We start from the raw sequence: 23,914 nt of genomic DNA on the forward strand, positions 1-23,914 counted from the left end.
TTTGACACCAATGATATGAATTAGACACAGTTGGACCCAAAACTGGAACCACTGTCTCGAACTGGACAGTCAATTACCCAATACAATTTACCAAATTAGCAATTTAGCCAAGCAATTGGCAATATCAGCAACCACAGGTCAAAATGCGACCAACAATTGAAGTACAAGGTTATTAGCTCGCAAACAGACAGGCGACCACATAAAATCAATGAATGTAAACAAAACACCCCAACCAGTACCACTGGTATACACACAGGGAAGGTCAGACGGCCAACAATTCAACAAATATCAGAAAATATCCCCACATATGGCAGCAATTAAACCCAATTCCACTCAAAATCTCAACAAATATCTCCAATGGACAGTCTTACACAACTTAACCAACTGAAATTAGCAAATGTCCCCAAGAAACTGACAAAACAAGCAATAGTAGTTCAAAATCTAGACTACAACTAAATCAAAATGTTGTTTCAGTTTTCAATCAGGTAGCCAACCAAGTAGAATCAATAAATGTAGACAAAATACCCCAACCAGTACCACTGGTGTATTCCACAGAAAAGAATTAATTCAAATGCCAATCCAAACGACTGAGGAACCCTAAAGGCTCGAAAAGCACCCTAACAACACAGCAAATTGAATGAATATGCACCGGGTCTCCAAATCAGTCAAAACAAGATGAAGAGGCACAACAGCCACACACTATACCAGAACACAATACCAACAAAGCAACAGATTACGGCCAGGGGACACAATTCTATCAAAAAGTGCCCCAGACTCAATGGAAATAGCAAACACCCACACTACCCCCAGAAAATGCCTCAAAGCACTGCCTGCTGTTTTCTAACAAGAAGCCCAAATAATGGCACAAAAATTCGCAATTCAAGGTCCAGAATAAGAGGTTGGAGGAAGAAATTGCAATACCTCCACCTGTCAATTTGGACAGGTGGGAAGAGCGTGAGCAGCAGAGCAGCGGCGGTGAAGAGGTTGGCGGTGGGTTGAGGGCAGAGTGGTGCGAGCTGGTGGCGGACTTGTGAGCTGGTGGTGGACCGTGAGGTAGAGAGAGATGGAAGAGCAAGCTTGGGTTGGGGTGGAGAAGGAGGCCACGGCGAGCGGCTGCTTGGTGGGCTTCAGGTGGTGGAAAGAGGAGATCTGGCGGCAAGCTGTCGCACTTGGTGGTGCGCGCGAGCTCGCACGCTAGCGGCGTGCGCCCTGGCTGAGAGCTGGTGATGGCGCGAGAGAGCTGGGGGCTACTGGTGGCGTTCGGCTGTCGGCGGCTGTGGGTTGCTGGTGGATGGGCGCGGCTTAGGAGGAGGCGATGGCAGGCGGCTGCGTGGCTGCAGCTCGCGAGGTGGTGGTGGTCGTGGAGCTTGGGGCCAGCGGCGTGAAAGAAAAAGAAGGAAAAAGAGGGAAACAGGGGAGCGGTGGAGAAGAAGAAGAAAAAGAAAGAAAGAAAGAAAGAAAGAAGAAAAAAAAGAAAGAAAGAAAAAGGAAGAATAAGAAAGAAAAAAAATGGGAATTTTTTTTTTTTTTCAAAAACTATTCGAACGTAGATCTGAAATCTGAAATTATTTTTTTTTTTGAATGTAATAATAATAAACAATAATAATAATAATAAATTTTTTTATTTTTTTATTTTTTTATTTATAAAAAACATGGTTTGGGTCGTCCAATACCGCGCGGGCACGCCAAGATTGGTCTTCGTCCTCTGGTCTCAGAAAACACAAACACCGCGCGGGCACACCAAGATTTCACTTCCTGGTAACAGTTAGAAAACATCAAGAGTGACTAGTACCCACGTGAGAAACGACATAATTAAATAATTAAGCACTAAAACAATAAAATTAACAATTGGGTTGCCTCCCAAAAAGCGCCTTTCTTTATTGTCTTTGGCTAGACATGCTATGCTTGCTCACGGAGGATAAAATCTTGTAGCTCGTTTCAATGCTTCATCTTCAATGTGATGCTGGTAACCTTCATAGATGGAGTAATCTTTGAGTACACGAGTTACGGTCTTCCATGGACTAGTTAATGGCTCCATATAATCAAGCATTGATCGCAATTCTTCATCCACTCCTCCATCAAGAGCATTCAACGGTTCAAGATATTTGACCATAGCTACTCTTAACTCATTCCTGCCATGAGACTCAAAAACTTCCGGTATAACAAAATCAACCTCATTAACAGAAATCATAGAGTAAGAGTTAAGAAAATGAGGGTTAGGGAATGGAGGTGGTGTCACCACATTTGATGATTCTTCACTGGATTCTTTCACTTGAATGGGTTGCGGTTGGAGTTCCATTTCTTCCTTTTCGGCTTCTTTTTCAACTGCATCTGTACATCTCTCTTCTTGAAAATCTTGCAACTCCTCATCACTAGTCAGGCAAATTGCACTCTCATTTTCTTCAAAATCAACAATGGTTTTCGAGGGCAATTCTTCAAATTGAGAAGCCAATCGATTTATTCTGGATGTCAATAGACACATTTGATCTTCCAGATTACTCATTGCCTCCTTCATCATCTCATTTCTCCTTTGTGTCTCCTGTTGGAATTGATATGTATTAATAGCTATTGATTCAACTATTTCTTCAAGAGACATACCTGACATAGATGATGATTCTTGAGACTCATACTGCTGAAAATTCATTAGCCCCGTTGTATAATTATAATCGGAGTTATCCCACCATTCTTGATCATACCCGTTTGGATTAGGGTTATACCACGTTTGAGACCAGGGTGAAAAATCTCCATAAGTATCAATTGAAGCACTTAGATTATCTTGAAATGCGGGGCATGTGTCAGTTGAATAACCTGAGTCAAAATAAGTTCCACAATTTGCAACAGCCCATTGATCATTAGGAAAAACATGAGTCTCATAACCCCATTCAGGAACAAAGTCCAGTCTATCATCAAAATATGGAATGTTGGCAGCCATAAACTATATAAAAAAAATAAGAGAAAAATAAATTAAAAATGAAAACAAGGTGAATTCAGAAAGAAACAAATTAATCTGACACCAGTCCCCGGCAACGGCGCCAAAAATTGACAGGTGCCGAACCTGTGCAATAATAAATACCTACTCGAGAAAAATACAGATTTTGTATATAGCGGTGAGTAGGGTCGAATCCACAGGGACTGGGGATAATTCGTTTCTTCTAGAGTCCAAAGTATGGGGGGTTTTGGATTAAATGCTAACTAAATAAATTAACTGCAGAAAATAATTGATTAAGAGGAATAATTAAGGGAAAACTCTAGCCAAGGGTACACTTCAGAAATGGTTCATGCACTGATCATTGATGCAGAAATAATTCCAACATTTAGTAATAGATTAGTTATAGTTGTCATGCACGCGATAAACAACCAACCCTTCCTTAATTTCTCGATAGCTAAGGTACGACCGTTAGCTATTTCTCTAACCCAAAAATAACCCTAGGTACGACCGTAGGATTTAATTTCTAGATTGCATTAATAATTAGAAAGGCCCAATCCTAACCAACAAACACGCTACGAGGGTTTGTTTAAATTAGATCATATGCTCCCCTGACATAAACCCAATTACGCCAGTTGCTACTGAGGTAGAGATAACGAACAATTACGGATTCAATTACCCCTATTTAGCAAAAATAGCCTATATGAATAATTAATTATTGCGCACTAATCAATCATACACAAGGCCATAACAATTAAAATCAAGAAACATATAAATACCAATAAATGAAGAAAATAATTAAAACAGATTCGATCTCACAGTAATTGTCGAACCAAATCGTCAGTTGTCCCCTTGACTAGAAAAGCTTAACCACGCCTCATGAGAAAATCTCCCCGTTGGGGAATATTGTCGAATACCTGGCGTGTGTCAGAGGCCAGTCCAAAGAAAGAAAAACTAGAACTCAACTAAAAAACTAAAACTAAAGCCCTAGATATCTTTTGCTTCTGTACGTTGTCCCCCTTTTAAAGCAACAAAAGAAAGATGACTAAAAGCTATCTAGGTGGTCCCCACACATGTGGACAAAGCCTCCCAAGTACTTCTTGTTCCAAGTATCTCTACGTTGCTTTCTTTGAGGCCCAAATGACCAAATGCCTTTCACTAGCTTGTGGTCCCCCCACCAATTCAAGGGCCCAAGGATTGAAGCCCTTAGAAGTCTCCATATTTTTCACAAAGTCCCTCCTTTTTGGTAGTTTTCTGCTTCATTCCTGAAATTGATTCCAAATACCAAATATGAGTAAATATCAGCAATTAACACAATATTTGTCAGGGATAGAAGGGAAAATTAATAATAAAAATACTAACAAATTATACCCTATCAATGTCATCAAAGAACACTAGCATAAATTTTCGAATAAAAGGTTCAAATACCGAGTTCATTAAAGCCTGGAAGGTTGCTGGTGCATTAGTGAGGCCAAATGGCATCACTAAGTATTCATAGAGGCCAGAGTGGGTTCTGAAAGCTGTTTTTTGGATATCAGATGGGTTCATTCTTATCTGATGGTATCCTGACCTCAAATCAATCTTTGAAAAAATTTTGGCACCATGCAGTTCATCAAGGAGGTCATCAATGATTAGGATGGGAAACTTGTCTTTGATAGTGAGGCTGTTAAGTTGTCTATAGTCAATGCATAACCTCCAAGTGCCATCCTTCTTTTTAACTAGTAAGGCTGGGGATACAAAAGGACTATGGCTGGTTTGGATGATACCAGTGGCCAACATTTCCTTGACTTGCCTTTCTATTTCTATTTTTTGCCTGTGGGGATACCTATAAGGGCTAATCTTGAAAGGTTTAGCATCAGGTTTCAAAGGTATTTGATGATTGAGGCTACGGTTGGGTGGTAAAGTTGTAGGTGCAGCAAATATGTCATCATATTGAGCAAGTAATTGAGTGAGTGTTTTGGGCACAGTAGTTACCTGTGAGTTTTGTACTCGTATCATGCAAGAATGTTGCAAGGCTGTTCTGATTTTGTTTCTGCAATACTTCTGGGCTGATACTCCTTGCTTCATCAACACCTTAGCAGAGTGGGAATCCCCTTGTGGTAGCACCATTTCACCCTCCTTCTCAAATGATAATGACAGCTTTTGAAAGTCAAAAGTCATGGGGCTATAACACTTCATCCGGTCAACCCCCAAAATCAGGTCGTACGTTTCCAAGTCTAGTACATACACATTGTGAGTAAAATGATGGCCTTGCATTATCCACTTCATATTAGGAATCCATTGCTCACAAACTAATTCTTTCCCATCAGCAATTCTGACTTTAAAAGGTTTATGATTCTCAACAGCTTCAGGGTAGAGTCGGGCAATAGTTGGCTTTATGAAACAGTTGGTGCTACCTCCATCCAGCAGGATTGACACCTCTTGATCACCATAATATCCCAACATTTTAATGGTACTGGAAGACAATTGGCCAGAAATTGAGTGGAGGGATAGTGTAACATCCCTGCCATACTTGTTGCCTTGATATTCAATGACCTCATCCTCTTCATCTGCTACTTCCTCTACTTGAGCCTCGCCCTCCTTTGCTAGCAGCAAATGAATTCCCTTATTTCTGTAAACATGCCCAGGGGAGAACTTCTCTCCACATTTGAAACATAAATTGTGATCCTTCCTATACTGGAACTCAGTGGGGGTAATCCTCCTAGAGCCTTGGGGGGTAGTTTTGTTGTTGCTGCTGTCAAACACCTGATGTGCAGGCTTCCTCTGTATTGTCTCTGTAACTGGAGTTGGTTTTGTAGCCATCCTGTGTTGCTTAGCCATAACCTGTAAATAATGCTCCTGCCATCTCGCCTTCTCAAATGCTGATTGCAAGGTTGCAGGTTTGTGGATCTTGACTACAGACTTAATCTCCTCCTTTAGTCCACTCAGGAAACTGGAAATATAATAAGATTCAGTAAGACTAGGGACCTTGAGCATCACGGTAGCTCGCAGCTCTTCAAACTTTTCTTGGTAGGCGATTACTGTGGAAGTCTGATGAAGCTTGTTAAACTCCTCTATAACATCATCCTCCCCTAAATTCCCAAATCTACTACAAAACTCTTGGCTGAATCTGTCCCATCGTAACTCCCCCTTGTCCATCTTGAAGCCTTGATACCAGATACTAGCTTTTCCATCCAGATGCAATTCCACTAAATCCATTTGCTGCGAATCTGGAATGTGACATAAACGGAAAAACTTCTCACATCTCCTAACCCACTCTCTGGGGTTAGAGCCATCAAATTTGGGAAATTCCACCTTAGGAGTCCCTACAGGTAGGAAATTCCTCTCCCCTTGACTGGACAGCCCCAACTCCAAGTTTCTCTGAGGCCTTTGGACAGGTTTTCTCTCCGTGTTGTCTGGTGAAATTCCTAAGATCCCTCAGTCGCTTTGCAAGCTTCTCACAAAAGCGGTGTATTGAGCATTCATGGAAACCATGAAATTTTTCATCTCAGCTGAGTTTGCTTCCAAGAGCGCTTTCATATCAGAGTGATTTGTCGCCAACTTCTCTTCCAGTGCTAGTCTTTCAGCTGCATTGGCTTCAAGGATGCTTTGAATCCTTGAATCCTGCTTCTTCAGCTGTTCTTCGAAGCCTTTCATTCTGGTGCCCTCTGCCATAGTCAGCTACAGATTCGGTAGCTGAGCTTACAGATCCAAGGACTGCAAGCTCTGATACCAATTGTACTGGACTTGCACCACAAGGAACGAATTCAAGACAGAAAATAAGAGAAATGTAGATACGGAGAAAGAGAGAAGAAAGAGTAGAAGGAAGACTGGGATAGTATAGATGAAAATGAGAAATGTTTACATCCCAAGCTACATCTCTTATCTTCCTCCTCTGTTTTATACTAGTTTCTGGTATTCTAACAATATAACTAACGCATGCAATATGAAATGACTCACATGCACGATTAGCTAACCAACACATGCAATCTGTTATTTGGAATATCTCCTTCTAACTAACTTCCTGACGTCAGCTAACTAGGCTCCAGCTCAGCCATTACAAATATGTCAAACCTTCTGCCATGAATTCTTCTTGTTTTTCATCATTGAATTTTCAGGATCATATGGTTTAGAACATGATCATAAGGTATCATAGGATACTCTGAAAGATTTTAATATAAAACAATAACAATTTGTAAGTAACATGAAATAGAAGTAGCGATTTTACCCTACACAAAAATTCCTTCTCTTTCTTCTCCACCCTCCAATCCTCTCTCTGTCATCCACAATTACTAAGGAATATATCAGGGCCTACTAGCTAGTAGTGATCAAGGGTTTTTTAGGATCCTTCAATAGTTCCTTTCATTCGTGAAAAACCCTTTTCCTCTAAGTTCTCTTTTTTTTTTAAAAAAATCTGTTCTTCTTTTCCCTTTCTGGGCAATGATAAATGTTAATAATAACTAAAACAATAAAAATTATTCACATTTGATAATTTCAGCACTAATAGGTCGTAGAAGAATGTGCATCCTTATAATTACTAAACAGAATAAATATCTAAACTAAATACAAGCATCTTATGAACAACACAAATATGTACACCAAAATATACATATGTTGTAAAATTTGGGTGATTTTGACAACAAAAATACTGAATTAGATTTAAAATCCTGCACAATAATTTCTTAACACGAACAAAAAACAATATAAAAAGAACACCAATCTTGAAAAGTTAATTTTAACATAAATTAGAAGCCAACAAGCACATGGCGTATTAAATTGGACAGGTATTTCTTTCGTTGGAGGGCCCTTTGATTTAATGCCTGTCTTGTGATATTCCCACTTGAGCCAAAGAAAAAGAAAAGTCTATGAAATGTAAACAAATTGGACAAAATGGTGAAGACACTCATATATATTGCAAATGGTATTTTCGACAATGAAAATTATTTGGAAGTTTCAATCCAATAACGAAAATGCGACAGACTTTACATGATTTGACCAGGTTAAATTAGCCCCCTCCCCCCCCCAACCCCCCCAAAAAATAATTTTCCATATTTCCATACAATCCCTTTAGGATTTCAAAATATTTATGTAACCTCCTGTGGTTTCATGTAATATGAAAAATGGACAGGAAGCACCAATAGTTACACTGATTGAACCATATATAAAAAACGTGTAATAAAATCAAAATATCCATTTAAAGTCCCTACGATTTGCATGAATATTCACTTTAGCTCTCAATAGTTTTTGCATTTATCCACATTATTCCCGTATGATTTTATGTATGGTGGTTAAAGTGTTGATTGATTTAGTGTGCTTGAATAGGACAGTACTAGTAACTAACAATATTACGGGATTTATTTTCCTTCAAGTTTTCACTTTACATGAAATCACATGAGATTTATGTGGGTATTTAGAAATATTAGGTCGTTTATGTGACAACAAGTGAATCCACGGGGGTATTATGTATAATCTATCCTTTTAACTGTATATAGAGAACTCTTTCTCAAACCAGTATGAACTCTGAACTACTAGGTAGGGATTCCATCTGGGTCCACTTTATTCTTCTCAGCATTAGTCAATTTCCAATTATCCTCCACAAATGTCGTTGTTCGATACCCTTAGCATCTACTGACTATAGAATTTTGGTTACAGGCCAGTCAGCTGATGGTTCACGTCCAGGCGACTTGGTTGTAAGGCTTGCCAAGGTCAAGTTTTCCCAGGCCACCACGTAACTTATTGAATTTTCTAAGTCAAATTTTAGTTGAATACGTAACAGTAAGATTTCCGCATCAGCACATCTTACTGATCACATGCATCAATTTATGGAAGATTTTAAGTGGTCATACTTCTTAGGACAGTAAATTTGGTCTTTTTGCAGGCATTAGGACTGTAATAACTATTGAATATATGTTGAAGTAGAATTGTTATGGTCATTGCGGAATCCCTTTAACTGTGATGGCCTAACGTGCATTACGTTTTTATTTAGTTTTTTTTTTTTTTTTTTTTTACAAAACTTCTCATTTTATTAAAATCAAGAAAATTAAAATATATAGGCTTCAGTGAGAAATAGCTCGAGTACGATTCGCAAGAATCTGCGACCTATCTAAACCTAAGGCCCCCCTTGCCAACCTTGGCAACTCAGACTGTGTCGTGTACAAGATAATACCCTCAGATTGTGCCCCAACCTTGGCTAAGGCATCCGCCACTTGATTCATTTCCCGATAACAATGCCCCACCGTCCACTCCAAACCTTGGATTGCCAGTAACGTTTCCAGATCCGACCGAACTAACCACGGACACCTGAATCGTCGTAACAGTAGGTTGACTAACACAAGAGAATCCACCTCCACCCGAATCCGCGAGAATCCCCGAAGACGGCATTGTTGCACCCCAACCACCAAAGCCTTTATCTCCGCTTGCAGACATGTCAGTTCCCCAAACGGAACAGAAAAGCCAAACAAAAAAGCACCAGACGAATCCCTAAGAACACCACCCCCGCCACTAACGCCCGGGTTGCCAAGCGAGCACCCATCCGTATTTAACTTGAAGTCTCCCTGGGCTGGAAATTCCCAACAAACCACTCTATGGGAATACCGAGGCCTCCACCCAGAGAAGGTGGAGAAGACCGCCGGCCAGGAGCCAACCCCAATAAACTCACCTGCAAACTTCCTGGAAAATAGCCCTACCACATCCGCCAAGATACGATCACAAATGGTCTGTCGACGCAGGAGCTGCCCTTCAAAAATTGCAAGATTCCGTGCCAACCAAATATGCCAACAAATAATGCAAGGCAAAACCGAGTGTAATGACTCCATACGAGAGTGCCGAACCGGTTGGCACCACCAAGCCACCAAACGCGACCGCACCCCCATACCTCTATAACTCACTCCAGCGCCATTCCCAGAAAAGGTCCACAAGAACTGAGCTAACTCACCTTCCGCAAAGACATGATCCAACGATTCAGATTGCGAGGCCAAGCAGCAAAAACACTTGGAAGGGCCATACACTTGCAATCTTCCTAGGGATGACGCCAACGGTAACCGATCCCGCAGCAGTCTTATCATGAAGAATGAAATCTTGATTGGAATTACAGGGTGCCAAACCCTATCAAACATGAAAGATGAGGGGGTCTGACTACCAAGCAGCACGTATGTGGAAGCGATGGAAAAATCTTCTGACTCTGTCAAGGCCCACACCGCACGATCGTCTGTGGACCCCACTGGGGCAACTTTAGTAACTATCTCTGAGACTATGTCATCAGGAACCCAAAGCCGTAGCAACTATTGATTCCACCTTCCATTCAATACGAAATCCCTAACTAAGTGATCAGAAACACTTTGTAACCGTTGACACAGAGGACCAGAACCCATCCAATTGTCGAACCAGAAATTACACTGTCCCGACCGCACCTCCCACCAAAGGTTTTGCTCCGCCACCTCACCAATTTGAAGCAAACGCCTCCACATATATGAACTGCCCTGAACCGCCGCTACCATGCATGGATGACTCTGCCGACAATACTTGGCTCTCATAAATGTCGCCCATAAACACTCTCCCGTACGGAAACGCCACCACAATTTGAGCGAGAATGCTGTACGAACATCCAGTAGCGATCGAACACCAACCCCGCCCTGTGACGAGTCGGCACACAGGTCTGCCCACTTAATCCAATGATGTCGGAGGCCACCTTCCCGCTCCCCCCAGAGAAAATTTGCCATAGCCCGTTCAACTAAGGCTAGAACTCCCTTCGGAGGACATGAAGCTGCCAATAAATGAGTTGGGATTGCTGAAAGCACGTGTTTGATGAGTACAATCCGACCCCCATGGGATAGAAAGCTGGACCTCCATGATGAAACTTTAGAAATAACTGACTGTACCAGCTCCATGAAATATAGGCACTTTCGGCGCCCCACAAAAAGCGGACAACCCAAGTAACGCACGGGAAACGACTTAAGACCAAACCCAGTTACCCGTCGAACCCTTGCCACACAGTGACTAGGCAATTTAGCATGCACCATGAACCCGCACTTCTGAACATTAATCTCCTGCCCCGAAACTGCTCCATAGTTCTCAATAATCTGCATAACACATCTCAGCGAAGAGGATGAAGCACCTGAAAAAACCAGGACGTCATCTGCATAACTGAGATGAGTGATCTTAGGACAGCCCCGCGGAACTGAAAAGCACTTGAACTCCCGATGCTCCACTAACTGGTTCAAAGAACGGGACAGCACCTCCGCGCCAATAATAACGTTACGAGTGCGATCTTTAATGGTCTACTGTCTAGGATGCGGCGGCGATTATGTCACTGGAGTTCAAAGATGCTGTCAATGGGGGGCAAGATCTTCCTCATCCGTCACGTATTGGGTTCTATACCATTGTATTGGCTTCAGGCTCTGCAACCCCCAGGGGCAGTGCTAGTAGCGATGGGTCGGCTCTGCAATGCCTTCTTATGGAACAACCCAGATTCTCGCCGAATTCACTGGACGGCATGGGAGAAGGTGTGCTACCCGGTCGAGGAAGGGGGGTTAGGATTTCGTTCATTTGAAACGCTAGGGCAGGCGTTTGCATGCAAGCTGTGGTGGAAATTAAGAGCAAATGAGTCACCGTGGGCAAATTTTATGCATTGCAAGTATGTGAAAGGCGAGCATCCGGGCTTGGTTTCGATTCATCGACCTTCGGCTGTGTGGCGACGTCTGCTGGAGGTGCGGGGGGTTGCTGAAGAAAACATCCGGTGGAGCCTTGGTGAGGGTTTGGTAGATTTCTGGCAGGATAGATGGTGCTCGGATGTCCCCCTCGCCCAGCTGGTCTCGAGCCATAGTCACTCATATCTTCTGGTTGGGGAACTCTTCATGGACACGGGATGGGATGCTCAGCGCCTGCGGCAGTTGTTGCCGGGAGCCTTGGTGGAAAAGGTCCTGGCCCTACGTGTGTTCCCGGGTATGCGGGACAGGATGATCTGGGTGGCATCCCAGTCGGGGGAATTCTCCATCACCTCAGCGTGGGAGCAGCTTCGGGGGAAAAGAAACATCTCCATGGTGGACTCCCTTTTATGGAGCCCGATTATCCCAAAAAAGATCTCTTTATTTGGGTGGAGGGCACTGAGGAGCTGGCTGCCATTGGATGGGGTGTTACAGCAACGGGGACGTCCTTTGGCGTCAAGGTGCTCATGTTGTGGGAGTGCGACGGAGACCACTGGCCATCTCTTGGTATCTGGGCCAGTGGCTGCGACAGTGTGGAGGAGTTTTGCAGATCGCTTTGGGATTATGACACAGGGGCGGGGGGTGCAGGCTAGACTCTCCAGTTGGTTCTTCTCCCACTCCTGTGTGAGCTTCTCCCTATGGTGATCCTATGGTTTCTCTGGAAATCCCGTAATGCAGCTCGTTTTGAGGGGACGGCCATGTCCCCAGGGATTATCATTTTGCAGGTTAGCGCATTTATCCAGCAGCTGGGAAGGGGAGGTCGGTTACGCCGGAAGGACTTCCAGGGGGATGCGGATTGCGAGTGGGCGACATTTGGCATGGACAATCGACGGCAGGTTATATCCCGCGCAGTTACTTGGGCATTGCCACCCACGTCCTCAGTAAAACTGAATACCGATGCTAGCGTCACCGAGGGGCTGGCCACCGGGGTAGGACTGGTGCGTACTTCAGATGGCGACCTGGTTTTTGCATTTTACAAGGAGTTCGGGGAGTGCGATGTGCTCACGGCAGAGGCGTTGGCGTTATTGGAAGGTTTGCGGTTATGTTATGCTCGGCACATCATGCACTTTGTGGCTGAGGTGGATTCGAGTGTTTTGGTGCGCATGGTCTCCTCTTGCGGTCCTGCCCGATGGCCTTTGGTCAATACTCTACGTCATATTCAATGGCTTTCAGGGCAAATGGGGGTCTCAGTGGCACACATCTATCGAGAAGCAAATACGGTAGCGGATGCCCTTGCGTGCTCGCGGCCACAACAGGATGGCGTTTTTACAGTCAGGGCTGAGCTTCCTCGGAAGGCTCGGTCCGCTCTCCAGTTGGACAGGCTCTCAGTTCCCTCGATTCGGCTAGGCAGGGTCCGGCATTAGTAGTTTTGTCTAGACTTTTTGGCTCTGTGTAACTTTGTTCCCTCGGTGGCAATAAAAGTTGAGTTTTTTTTAAAAAAAAAAAAAATAGATATATACATGGGTTTAAAAAAAAAAAAAAAAAAAAAACCTGGGGATAACGGGTCCCCTTGACGAAGCCCTCGCGTAGACTTAAAGAAACCCACACTGGCCCCGTTGATTAAAACCATACATTCGAGACCAATCTCCAAATCCTATCAATCCATTGCTCCCTAAAACCAAATCTCCTCAAAACCATTGTCAAAAAAATCCAGGAAACACGGTCATAAGCCTTTGACATATCTAATTTCAGAGCTACATCGGCATTTAGTTATCTATCCATTTATCTATTATATGGTTTTTAAAACTCATATGCTTATGTTATAATTTTATTTTGATTGGTTGATCAGCATACATGAATATAAAGTGCATTTGAGAAAGTTTTTGCATTCAATTTGCTAGAAACATTTACATAGTGTAAAAGGGCTCAAGTTCATGGAAAATTTTGCAATGATTAATCAAATGGAAAAAGTTTGGTATTTTTAATTTAACTTTTGTGTGTAAGTAAAATAGTACATGAGTTATATTATGGGCGGTATTGATTGCAAAATTACGTAAAAAAAATATGAAATTTCTATGGCATAATGCAAAGAAGAATCCATTTTAGTTTTTCCAATTTTAGACAAAGACATTGAAGAAGATCGAGGATGTATTGTACGCATGTAAAAGATTTTCCGTTATAGTGCAATATAATTTGTCTGCTAGTTTAAAATCTGATATTAAATAAGTAAATTAATGGTACTTCTTCGCGGTTTAATGTTTTGCCTCTTCACCTCCTGTGGTTTCAAAATCGCAATTTTACCTTAGTTGTGCTTTGGTAACGTGAATCCATTTGATCTTTTTTTGTTTTGTAACAAAACTAGCTGTCAAAATTTTGAATACAATTATTAAGAACTAAAGTAGGATGAATTTCATATTTTAAGAAATAAAGTGCTCAACTTTGAAATTTAATGATTAAAGTGGCAGTATGTCTATAGTTGAGAGCCCAAAGTAGAAAATAGCTGAGAAAAAAAATATACAAGACAACTATTCGCATTGAAATCAACCAAATACCATATTTACCCTCCTTGAAGTTAATTTAGCCTAAAAAAGAAAAATCAGTGATCCACTTCACAAGAAAGTTCAAGGGGCCAAGATAATAGGATAATTTCACATGCATAAGGAGATTATGACGTAACGCACTATATGCTTAGTGGCTAAGGTTGAGACCTTAGAATTTAGAGATTTTAGATTCAAATTCCCTTTCTCCTCCACTCTTAAACCCTATCATTGTTTTCTTGCCAAATAAAATTTTTTTACATTTGTTTCACAATGGATTTTCTGTTTTACTTTTTATTTCATCCCCTATTGTTATTGAACCTGACGTGACCCTAGCAGTTGAAACAATCAGCCCAATGAAATAGGCTACAAACGAGTTGAGTCGAGTCGACTTTGGTTTAATCGATCCAAACTCGACTTAGTTTTATCAAACTCAAGCTCAAGCTTGAACTCGACGAGCTCTCAATGTAACAACTCGAGCTCGAGCTTAACTCAAATTCGAATTGAGTTTGAACTTGAACTGGAGCTTAAAAAAATAAAAAAATAGTTATTTTATTTTTCAAAAAGGGAATAAAATAATAATTTTTTTAACAAAAAATAAAATATTAGGGATATATATGTAATTTTACTATTAAAATAAAAAATAATATATATATATATATATATATATAATTGAGTTGGCTTATGAACTATCGAGTTGAATAGCTTTGAACTCGAGTTCGAATTTGAGTTCGATTTGATCAGGTTGAGCTTGCCTCGAGTTCGATGTTGATCGAGCTCGAGTTATCATGAGCAGCACATCGAGCTCGAGTCGAGTTTTGTATTGAGTTGCTCGTGAGCGGTTCGATTCGTTTGCAACCCTATCAATGACTCGACCATCCGGCCGAAAGGATTTCCAGTTTGATTGAAGAATGGGTTGGTCCGATCAAACTTGTTTGACATGGTGGTTCAATCAGAGCCCGTTCGATTTTCCAGTTGACTGTGTTCTTTTTTCTAATACAATTGTGGATCATTGTTTTTGAAATAAAGTGTAATATAATTTTGACTAGATTTGTATGTTGGATTTCCACTTAAATGTGTAAAAAAATTTACTACTTGCTTAGTTTTTACTTGATAATTAAATGTTTTATTAAATAAACTTGTTTACTTTTTTGTTAGACAATTAATTCTTTTAACTTTCAAACTTACAATATTTGAGTTGTTAAAAATTATTTTATTTTTGAAAGATAAAATAATAAAAACGATGCTATACCTTTGAAAATAAGTGATACAATTCTGTTCTATATTTGAATGTGTTATTTATTTATGTACAAGTACAATAAAATGAAATTAAATCTTCTATTAATATTTGTATATTCACTGTATATCTTTCAAAGTATAATAATTAGTATCTAAAAGCACTTTATTGCTATTTTATATTTGTAAATATTAATTTAGTACCCACTAGTTCAACCAATGACTAATTGGTTAAACTAGTCACATGTTGCCCTGGTCCCTTTGTTGGATTTCTTGTCCAATCGAGTTTAATAACTATGCATATTGCCATGTATTCTTCATGTAGGGTCATAAAAAATGAAAATGGAATAACTAAAACCAAATACATGACAAAAGAACAAAAAACACAGCAGAGGAAACACATCGTTGGATGATTTCCCACCTCAGATTTGTGGTCTTCTGAAAGCGAAGGAAACTTATGCTATCCAATTTCACAGGACCACAGATGCGTGGTGCGAAATCATCCAGCGAATAAGAAATAAGGATTTACATTTCTACACAAGGCTACAAGTGCATAGGCTAAAGAATTTTTGGTGATTTGTCTCTCTTCTTAATTTGGTAAATAATTTTCTTCAACCTTTGTTCTTCTACAGCAATTTGGTAATATTTGGCATTGTTGTCATTTCCTTATAATCACTGGGTCTGGACAGCCTCGCTTACAATGGGTAGTCGTAATTTGGTCCAAACACAATTAACCTTGTATATGTTCAATCCTCAGGGGAGTATCTTAATATTAATCCATAATATTGAAAATTGATAATGAAAATCTCTCTTCATTTACCGTCAACATGAAGCATGTGAGGCCAAAAGGTGGTGAAAAACTTTCAAAAAGAATTGAAAAAAAAAAATATTCTTTCAAATAATGTGTTTTTGCATAGCTTTTTGGGTTAGGCTCTTCTCCATTAATTGAAGAAAATTTTTTCTCCATTACACCTAAGTAAACATGGTTATACTACTATTTTTGAAATAAAAGGTCATCCAAATTATATTTCTCGTGTTGTTTAAAGTATATTAAAAAATTCAAATTAAATTGATTAAATTTTAATATTGGATCAAACTTTACATTTTTTATTATAATTTTGGCCCATATTGCACCGTCAAAGTGTTTTGTACAAATTGAATGACAAAAAATTCATAAATGAGAATGAATTTTAAGTATGTTGATCAACTTGTGGAAGTAAAATTACTGACATAAATTTAGGCACATAAATGGTGAGAAAGTAATAGAGAGGATCTCAACTCTAGCTTTTTGTCTATGTAAGGCTGTCTCAGAGTGACTCTACCTCGAAGTTTAATAAACTTGATCTCCTATGATCAGCTGACTTTCGAAGCTAAATTAAACTAACTTTCATCCAGGCAAAGGGCGAAGCCCCCTACGAGCAGCTTTTCGAATTGCTGTCCCATTAACTGGGGTTGCTGTTGTGCTATTTATCATGGCTTTAGTTTTCCTGAAATGGAGATTGCGGAAGAGTTATGTTGCTATGGCACCGGAAACAAGTGGTAAAGTTTATTGATTGCAATTACAGGAAACCTCAGATTTGTTTGAACAAATAAATTGAGTGTATTTGCTTATTTCTGGTGTAGATGGTGTTGCTGATATCTTAACAGCCGAATCCTTACAGTATAGCTTAACTGAAATTCAAATTGCCACAAATAACTTCTCAGTGGATAACAAAATTGGCGAAGGTGGATTTGGTCGTGTATACAAGGTCTTTGCATGAAATATTTTGCTTTTGTGAATTTGAATATCTACACATTTAATATTTCAATTAAATTCTACACATTTTCTTTTTTTTTTTTCATTATTAAATTCACCTAAACTTGCAATACCATTTTTTGTGTGAACCAGACCAAAATGGCACGATAATTTATGAACTACCTGCCCTAAATAAATACGTATTTCTGTTTATGTGCTTCTTATGGAAATTTTTAGATGTCGGATGCAAGACTTGTCATAATTGCTATTCTTTCTCTCGTTTTGTACGTTGTCACACGCTCAAAGTAGAGTACTTGTAAATTTCAGTAAAGACCATTGTACTTCTTTCTCAGGTTATACTTAACTACAATGATGGGAAAAAAGGTTGCGATTCGAAATCTTTTATGAATAAATCTCATATATCAGACAGTGTATATATATTACCATTAGATTCATAACATGTATGCAAAATTTAAATTTAAAATTCAAATTTTGCATAATTGTTATTCATCCAACGCTGACATCAATGCAAGAAAGATTAATCAATCTTTTTATATGATTAAACTTGAAATAGAGAGTATTGACAATTGCCTATTGTGAATATTGACATTTACCTGTATATCTATTTAAGCTAATTGAAGTTTTTAAGAATGTACACCTTATGAGTGGGATTATTTCGAAAAGGCTTGGAACCATTGGAGACGCGGCCAAACTTTAGCTCTTTTGGATTCAAGCATTGGAGATTCTTATGCCAGAAATGAAGTCATTCAATGCATCCAAGTTGGCTTACTATGTGTTGAAGAAGATGCCAGTAAAAGACCCACAATGGCTTCCGTGGTCTGCATGCTCAATCCTGGTTCTGTTTCCCTACCAACTCCACATCGTCCGGCAGTTTTCCGGAGCAATGGATCGGAGAGCAGGGTAGACGAGCTGAAAGTTGATCAATCCAACACTAAGAGAATTTCAGCTCCAAGCTCTGTCAATGATGCATCAATTACTGAACCATATCCCAGATGAAGGAAGAAATAGGCCAATTCTGGAAGAAAATATCAAGTTCATCATCAGCATTATGTTCTAGATTTTGAGGCATGATTCATTTACCAGGAAGGTATCTAAATTTGCCCACTATTGTTGGAAATTAGGGGATCGTTTCAATGTTTGCTTCTTCACACTAATTGACTTCTTCCACCTTAGGGGTATAAGGATGTGCTTGAAAGAAAATGCAAGTTGTTGTCGCTCTTTAGATATTTTTTAAAAATAGAAGAGCAATTTTATTTATGAACATTAATCCCCAGCTGATCGAACAAACAATGTGTCTTGAACTTTTATCATTTGTACATAGTAAAGTTGGCTTCCAAACTGAGTCTATCAATTATATCATTGTACCAACGAATTATGAAGGATAGCCCGGGTTTACAATGTATACGTTTGGTAACAAAACCAATATAAAGGCTGTCTTGGTTCACAATTCTTGGAGTGTGTTATTAGTTAAAAGGAGTTTAAATTATATCAGATTCATTCTGATTTGGAACTTTTTCAGCATTCAATGGTTTATTATCACCTAAGCTTTCTTAAATATTCTATTGTAATGACATTGTACTTGCTAAACACCAGATCTTCAAATCCAGGTTCTATTTAGAGCTTCTATAGAATAATTAGCTTGTAGTAGTCTTCGGTTTCGATTGGTGAAATATTGGGCACTTTAGGTACAAGTTGAATAGAAATACATTTAGTTCTGCTATGCCTATTAGCTATTTGAATAAATGCCCAAGCCATTATGGGGGAAAAGAAATCATTTGCCCAATTGTTTGACACTGTTCCATCCTCTCCCATCTCCATTAAATCCCTCTCAACTCATAAAGGGCAAGCTGCGATATTCTTTTCACTTGATGATATTAATAAGTTAGCTTCACCTTTTCGGCTGGCCTTGGTTGGAAAATTCTCGCGTACGTGGTCGTTCTAATTGGAGGAGATCAGAAAGTTCATTCACACTTTTGATTTAAAGGATGCATGCTCGGTTGGACATATGGATGCTCGACATGTTCTCATTCGCTGTGCTTCAGAAACAGATTTTCATCGCCTATGGACCAGAGGAATCTGGTACGTCGGTAATTTTCCAATGTGAGTCTTTAAGTGGACTCCCTCATTTCATGTGACTAAAGAATCTTCATTGGTGCCGGTGTGATTCTCTCTCCCGAGTTTACCCATTCATCTATTTGACAAATATTCCCTTTTCTCCATTGTGAATCCGTTGGGGAAGCCAATGTTTATAGATGCTGCAACTGCTAATCTGTCCAAGCCAAGTGTGGCACGTATCTGCGTGGAAGTAGATTTACTTCACCCACTTCCTTCTAGGGTTTGGATTGGGACTGAGAATTCTAATGAGGGGTTTTGGCAGCAGTTGCAAGCTGAAAATTTGCCCCAATATTGCTCTAGCTGCTACCATTTAGGACATTCTAGTACTGCTTGTAATAAGGATGTGCTTGCTGGAATTTCGTCTCAACAGTTGGGTAAGGACCATATGCCTTTGGAGGAGGATTTTAATCAACGTATAGGAAAAGGTTCTATAGGTTTGGATGGTGGCCACATTAAAAAAAAAAATTGGGTTCCAGTTTCGACAAATAAACCAGACACAATGGTGCAAGCTGTTTCTTTGGCCCAAGATCAGCACTGTGATACGAAAGCTACGGCTGCGACGTTGCACGTTGATGATGCTACCCCCAACAAGGTGATATCTTCAGAGTTGCAAGCACAGCAGAAATTTCAAATTGCTACGTCTGCGGCTCTTTCTACTATTCCATTACCTTGGGCTCCGGCGGAAAATAATCTTCAAGATAATATGTTGATGGTGGAATCTCAAGAACAGTAGCCTCTTGAAACTACTAAGTCTGCGTCTGCATGTCAAGCAGCTGTTATAGATGTCCAAGTTGAGTCTGATCAGTCTTTTGCTAGTGCTTCTGCTCACCAACCTGACCATGGCTCTTGTTCCCTTCACAAGCAGCAGGAGGTTTTGGATGACGAAGTAAATGTCGACTCTATGTTACCTTTTCTTCTGGTAATCTTTCTCCAAGAGGCGAATTGGCAGTGGTTTTGCCTTCGATTCCAGAAGCTGGCCGGTGTGTTCAAGATGATTCATTCCAAGATGGTAGGAAACATAAGGGACTTCATACTATCACTCCTTCGGATAGGCAGCTGCGTTCTTCATTAAAAAATTCACAGATTTCTTTCCAACTGCCATCCAATGATTAAGTCTCTTTTCTGGAATATAAGAGGTTTGTCTAAACCTTCTCACTTTAGACGTTTGGAAAAAATTATTTCTCAGCAACAAATTCAATTTTTAGTTATTTGTGAAGCTAATGCTAATGTTATCCTTGCTGAAAGCTTTCGACTAAAGCTTCATTTTGAACATGTCCTGTGTAACAAGTCTGGATCTCTTTGGATTTTTTTATAATGATCCTTTTCATCTTTTGTTGGTGGGCGAGGGAGAACAACATATTTCTTTTACAGTTTATCATAATTTCTACGCAGCCCCTTTTACTGCTTCTTTTGTTCATGCGTTGTGCACGGTAGAGGAGAGACAAGGCTTATGGAGTGGGTTGTTGCAAGATAAGCCTCTTGTAGTGCCATGGTTAGTCTGTGGGGATTTCAATGTTGTGGTAGATGCGGGGGGAAAAAAAGGTGGGCAGCCCTTTCGTTTGTCTGAGGCAGTTGAGTTTTTGGATTTTATGTCTTCTGCTGAATTATTTGATGCTGACTTTTCTGGATCTTCCTTCACCTGGTGTAATAATCGATTTGGAAGGGCGTGAATTTGGAAACGTTTGGATCGCCTGTTGATTAATAATTCCTATTATGATGCGGGTTTTGGGGTTTCTGTTACTCATCTTGCTAGGGATCCTTCTGATCATTCACCTCTTTTGCTTTCGTTTACTACCCGTTTGGATGATAAACCTCGCCCTTTTCGTTTCCTTAATGCTTGGGCTACTCATCCTGACTTTTTGGAAGTTGTTAGAAAGTCTTGACAGTAAGAGTATGTTGGTGCTCCTATTCAAGTGTTTTGCTCCAAACTTAAAAGATTAAAGGCAGATATTAAAGTTTGGAATGTACAATGTTTTGGTAATATTTTTAATAATGTAAAAAGGGCTGAGAAGGAGGTGGTTTTAGCTGAGAAATAAGTGGAGGATGATATCTCGATTAGTGCTCAGGAATCTTTACGAAGAGCCCAGGCAAAGTTTCGTCAGAGTTTGATAGTGGAAGAAAGCTTCTGGAAGCAAAAAGCAAGGGTCCGTTGGTTAGATTTAGGAGATAAAAATACTAAATTTTTTCATTCAGTGGTAAAGCAGAAGAGATTACAATCAGTTATTCACTGAGTCCAAGACGAGGGAGGAAACTGGCTTTCTTCTGAAGCTGACATAGGGCAGGAAGCCGTCAAATTTTTCTCTTCTTTATTTTCAGCTGAGGCTACATCTTCTTGGGATTTATCTTCTGTTATCCCGAAATTAATTCAGCCAGCTGATAATGCTAAGTTAGAAGAAATTCCTACAATGGAAGATGTGAGGCGGGTGGTTTCTAATATGGATGGTGATAGTGCGGCTGGTCCTGATGGTTATACTGGAAAGTTTTTCACTTTTGCTTGGGATATAGTTGCTCAAGATTTGTAAAACACTGTTATTAGTTTTTTTTGTGGTGCTGAGTTGCCAAAAAAAGTGATAGCGGCGTTATTGATGTTAATTCCCAAGGTGAAGAACCCAAAAGATTTTTCTCACTTTCGTCCTATTAGTTTATGCAATTTTATAAATAAGGTGTTTTCACGTCTCCTGGCTGTTAGGTTATCACAGTTGCTCCCTAAAATTATCTCTCCAAATCAAAGTGGATTTGTTTGTGGTATGCTAATATCTGATAACTTCTTACTTGCCCAAGAAATTATTATAGGTATTGGTAAGAAGAATAGGGGAGGTAATGTTGCTCTCAAATTGGATATGACCAAAGCTTATGATAGGGTTTCTTGGATTTTTTTGATCAATGTGTTACGTGCTTTTAGGTTTGGCGAAAGATGTATTGATATGGTTTGGCATCTTATTTCTAATCCATGATTTTCTGTTTTGATTAATGGGGTGCCATGTTGTTTTTTCCCATCTTCTCGGGGGTTTCGTCAAGGGGATCCTTTGTCTCCTTCTTTATTTATTGTAGGTGCAGATGTGCTTTCCCGGCTTTTGAATCAACTTCTGCTGCATCCACGCTTTAATGGTTTCAAGGTTCCTCGAGGGTGTCCTCTAGTTAGTCACCTGGGGTATGCAGATGATATTCTTATTTTTTCTAATGCCTCAGCAGTATCCCTGAAGTTGTTAATGGAAACGCTGAAAAAATATGAACATGTTTCGGGCAAGAGAATAAATGCCTCAAAGAGTTGTTTCATGGTTCACCCGCGACTATCCCGAACAAGGAAGGTATTCATTCAGAGCATGACGGGCTTTTTTCCCAAGGAATTTCCTTTTAACTATCTTGGTTGTCCTTTAATGGTGGGGAGACGTAAAAAGGTTTATTTCCACAATTTGATCAAGACTGTGGCTGCTACGATTGCTTCTTGGAAAAATCGTTTGTTGTCACTAGGAGGTAAGGTTGTACTTATTAAACATGTACTGTCCTCGCTTCCATTGCATTTGCTAGCTACTGTGTCACCTCCAAAATCTGTATTTTCTACTCTCGAGCATTTGTTTGCAAATTTCTTTTTGGGTTCAGATAAGGGTGGTTTAAAATGCCATTGGATTCGTTGGAAGGATCTTTGTGCTCCAAAAGAGGAGGGTGGGCTTGGTTTTAGATCACTGGATGATGTTTTTAATGCCTTTTCTATTAAGCTATGGTGGAGGTTTCGACAAAATGCGTCTCTTTGGGCTAATTTTATGATGGCCAAATATTATTCGAATGCGCACCCAGGTATGGTTGTTCGTTCGGAAGGGGCCTCTCATACGTGGCGTAGGATGTTATATGTTCGGGACATTGCTGAACAACATATAACTTTCATTATCCACTCTGGGGACTCTAATTTCTGGTTTGATAATTGGTTAGGTTCTGGGCCTTTGGTTATGCGGTTAGGGAGTGTTTCGGATCACAAGATGTCTGATATTTTAGTTGATGGCAGGTGAAATTTTCAGTTGCTGGGTTTGTGGGTACCTCCATTTATTATCAACGACATCCGAATGTTCTCTCTCCCTCAAATTGAGATTGGTATGGAAGATTTAATGATATGGGCTCCTTCTCAATCTGGAGTTTTCACGCTGAACTTAGCTTTTAACCTGGTGCAATCACATAAGCAAAGGTCATTTATGTTCTCAAAAGTCTGGCACCCAAGAATTCCTTCCAAAGTGTCTGTTTTTCTTCTTCGCTTGTTGTGAAATCGATTACCCATGGACTCCACGTTATGCAAACTTGGTATTTCGGGCCCATCAAAGTGTTTCTATTATGTCCAGGCTAATGGTGAGACTTTGGACCATGTCTTTTGTAGTGGACAGGTAGCAGTTTCAGTTTGGAATTTCTTTGGCTCTGCTTCAGGTGTGCTTAATGCAGGTGGCTCGGTTCGGGCTTATATTGCAGGTTGGTGGTATAGCGCACCAAGAAATGGTTTCATTGCATTTGTTCATTTTATTATACCTTCTCTGATTTGTTGGAATATTTGGAAGTCTAGAAACTCGGCACGTTTTGAAGGGAGACTTTTTTCTCACGTCACTATCTTTGAGTTTGTTTTTGACAATGTGAAGGACCTCTTTAGGTTGCAATTCCCTGGGTACCCATTCACTTCCTCAACATGGATGGAGTTTTATTCTTCGCTCTCTTATATTCATAAGAAAGTCTCATTTATGATTGT

At 40.0% G+C, this 23,914-nt stretch overlaps 2 protein-coding genes across 2 annotated transcripts; one reads left to right on the forward strand and one right to left on the reverse strand.

Annotated features, from left to right (window-relative positions):
* Window positions 1-8,961: 8,961 nt before the first annotated feature.
* Window positions 8,962-11,398, reverse strand: LOC113771481. The gene is made up of 5 exons (XM_027316057.1): window positions 11,282-11,398; window positions 10,299-11,115; window positions 9,780-10,154; window positions 9,564-9,641; window positions 8,962-9,464 (listed from the first exon to the last, which is right to left on the reverse strand). Exons 1-5 carry the CDS (start codon window positions 11,396-11,398, stop codon window positions 8,962-8,964), a joined length of 1,890 nt encoding a protein of 629 aa, XP_027171858.1.
* Window positions 11,399-16,792: 5,394 nt separating this feature from the next.
* Window positions 16,793-18,072, forward strand: LOC113771482 (cysteine-rich receptor-like protein kinase 7). The gene is made up of 3 exons (XM_027316058.1): window positions 16,793-16,859; window positions 16,944-17,068; window positions 17,740-18,072. The coding sequence occupies exons 1-3, from the start codon at window positions 16,793-16,795 to the stop codon at window positions 18,070-18,072; spliced, it is 525 nt and encodes a 174-aa protein (XP_027171859.1).
* Window positions 18,073-23,914: the final 5,842 nt, after the last annotated feature.

Source organism: Coffea eugenioides, chromosome 5 (genome assembly GCF_003713205.1).
Source record: "Coffea eugenioides isolate CCC68of chromosome 5, Ceug_1.0, whole genome shotgun sequence".
Classification (NCBI taxonomy): domain Eukaryota; kingdom Viridiplantae; phylum Streptophyta; class Magnoliopsida; order Gentianales; family Rubiaceae; genus Coffea; species Coffea eugenioides.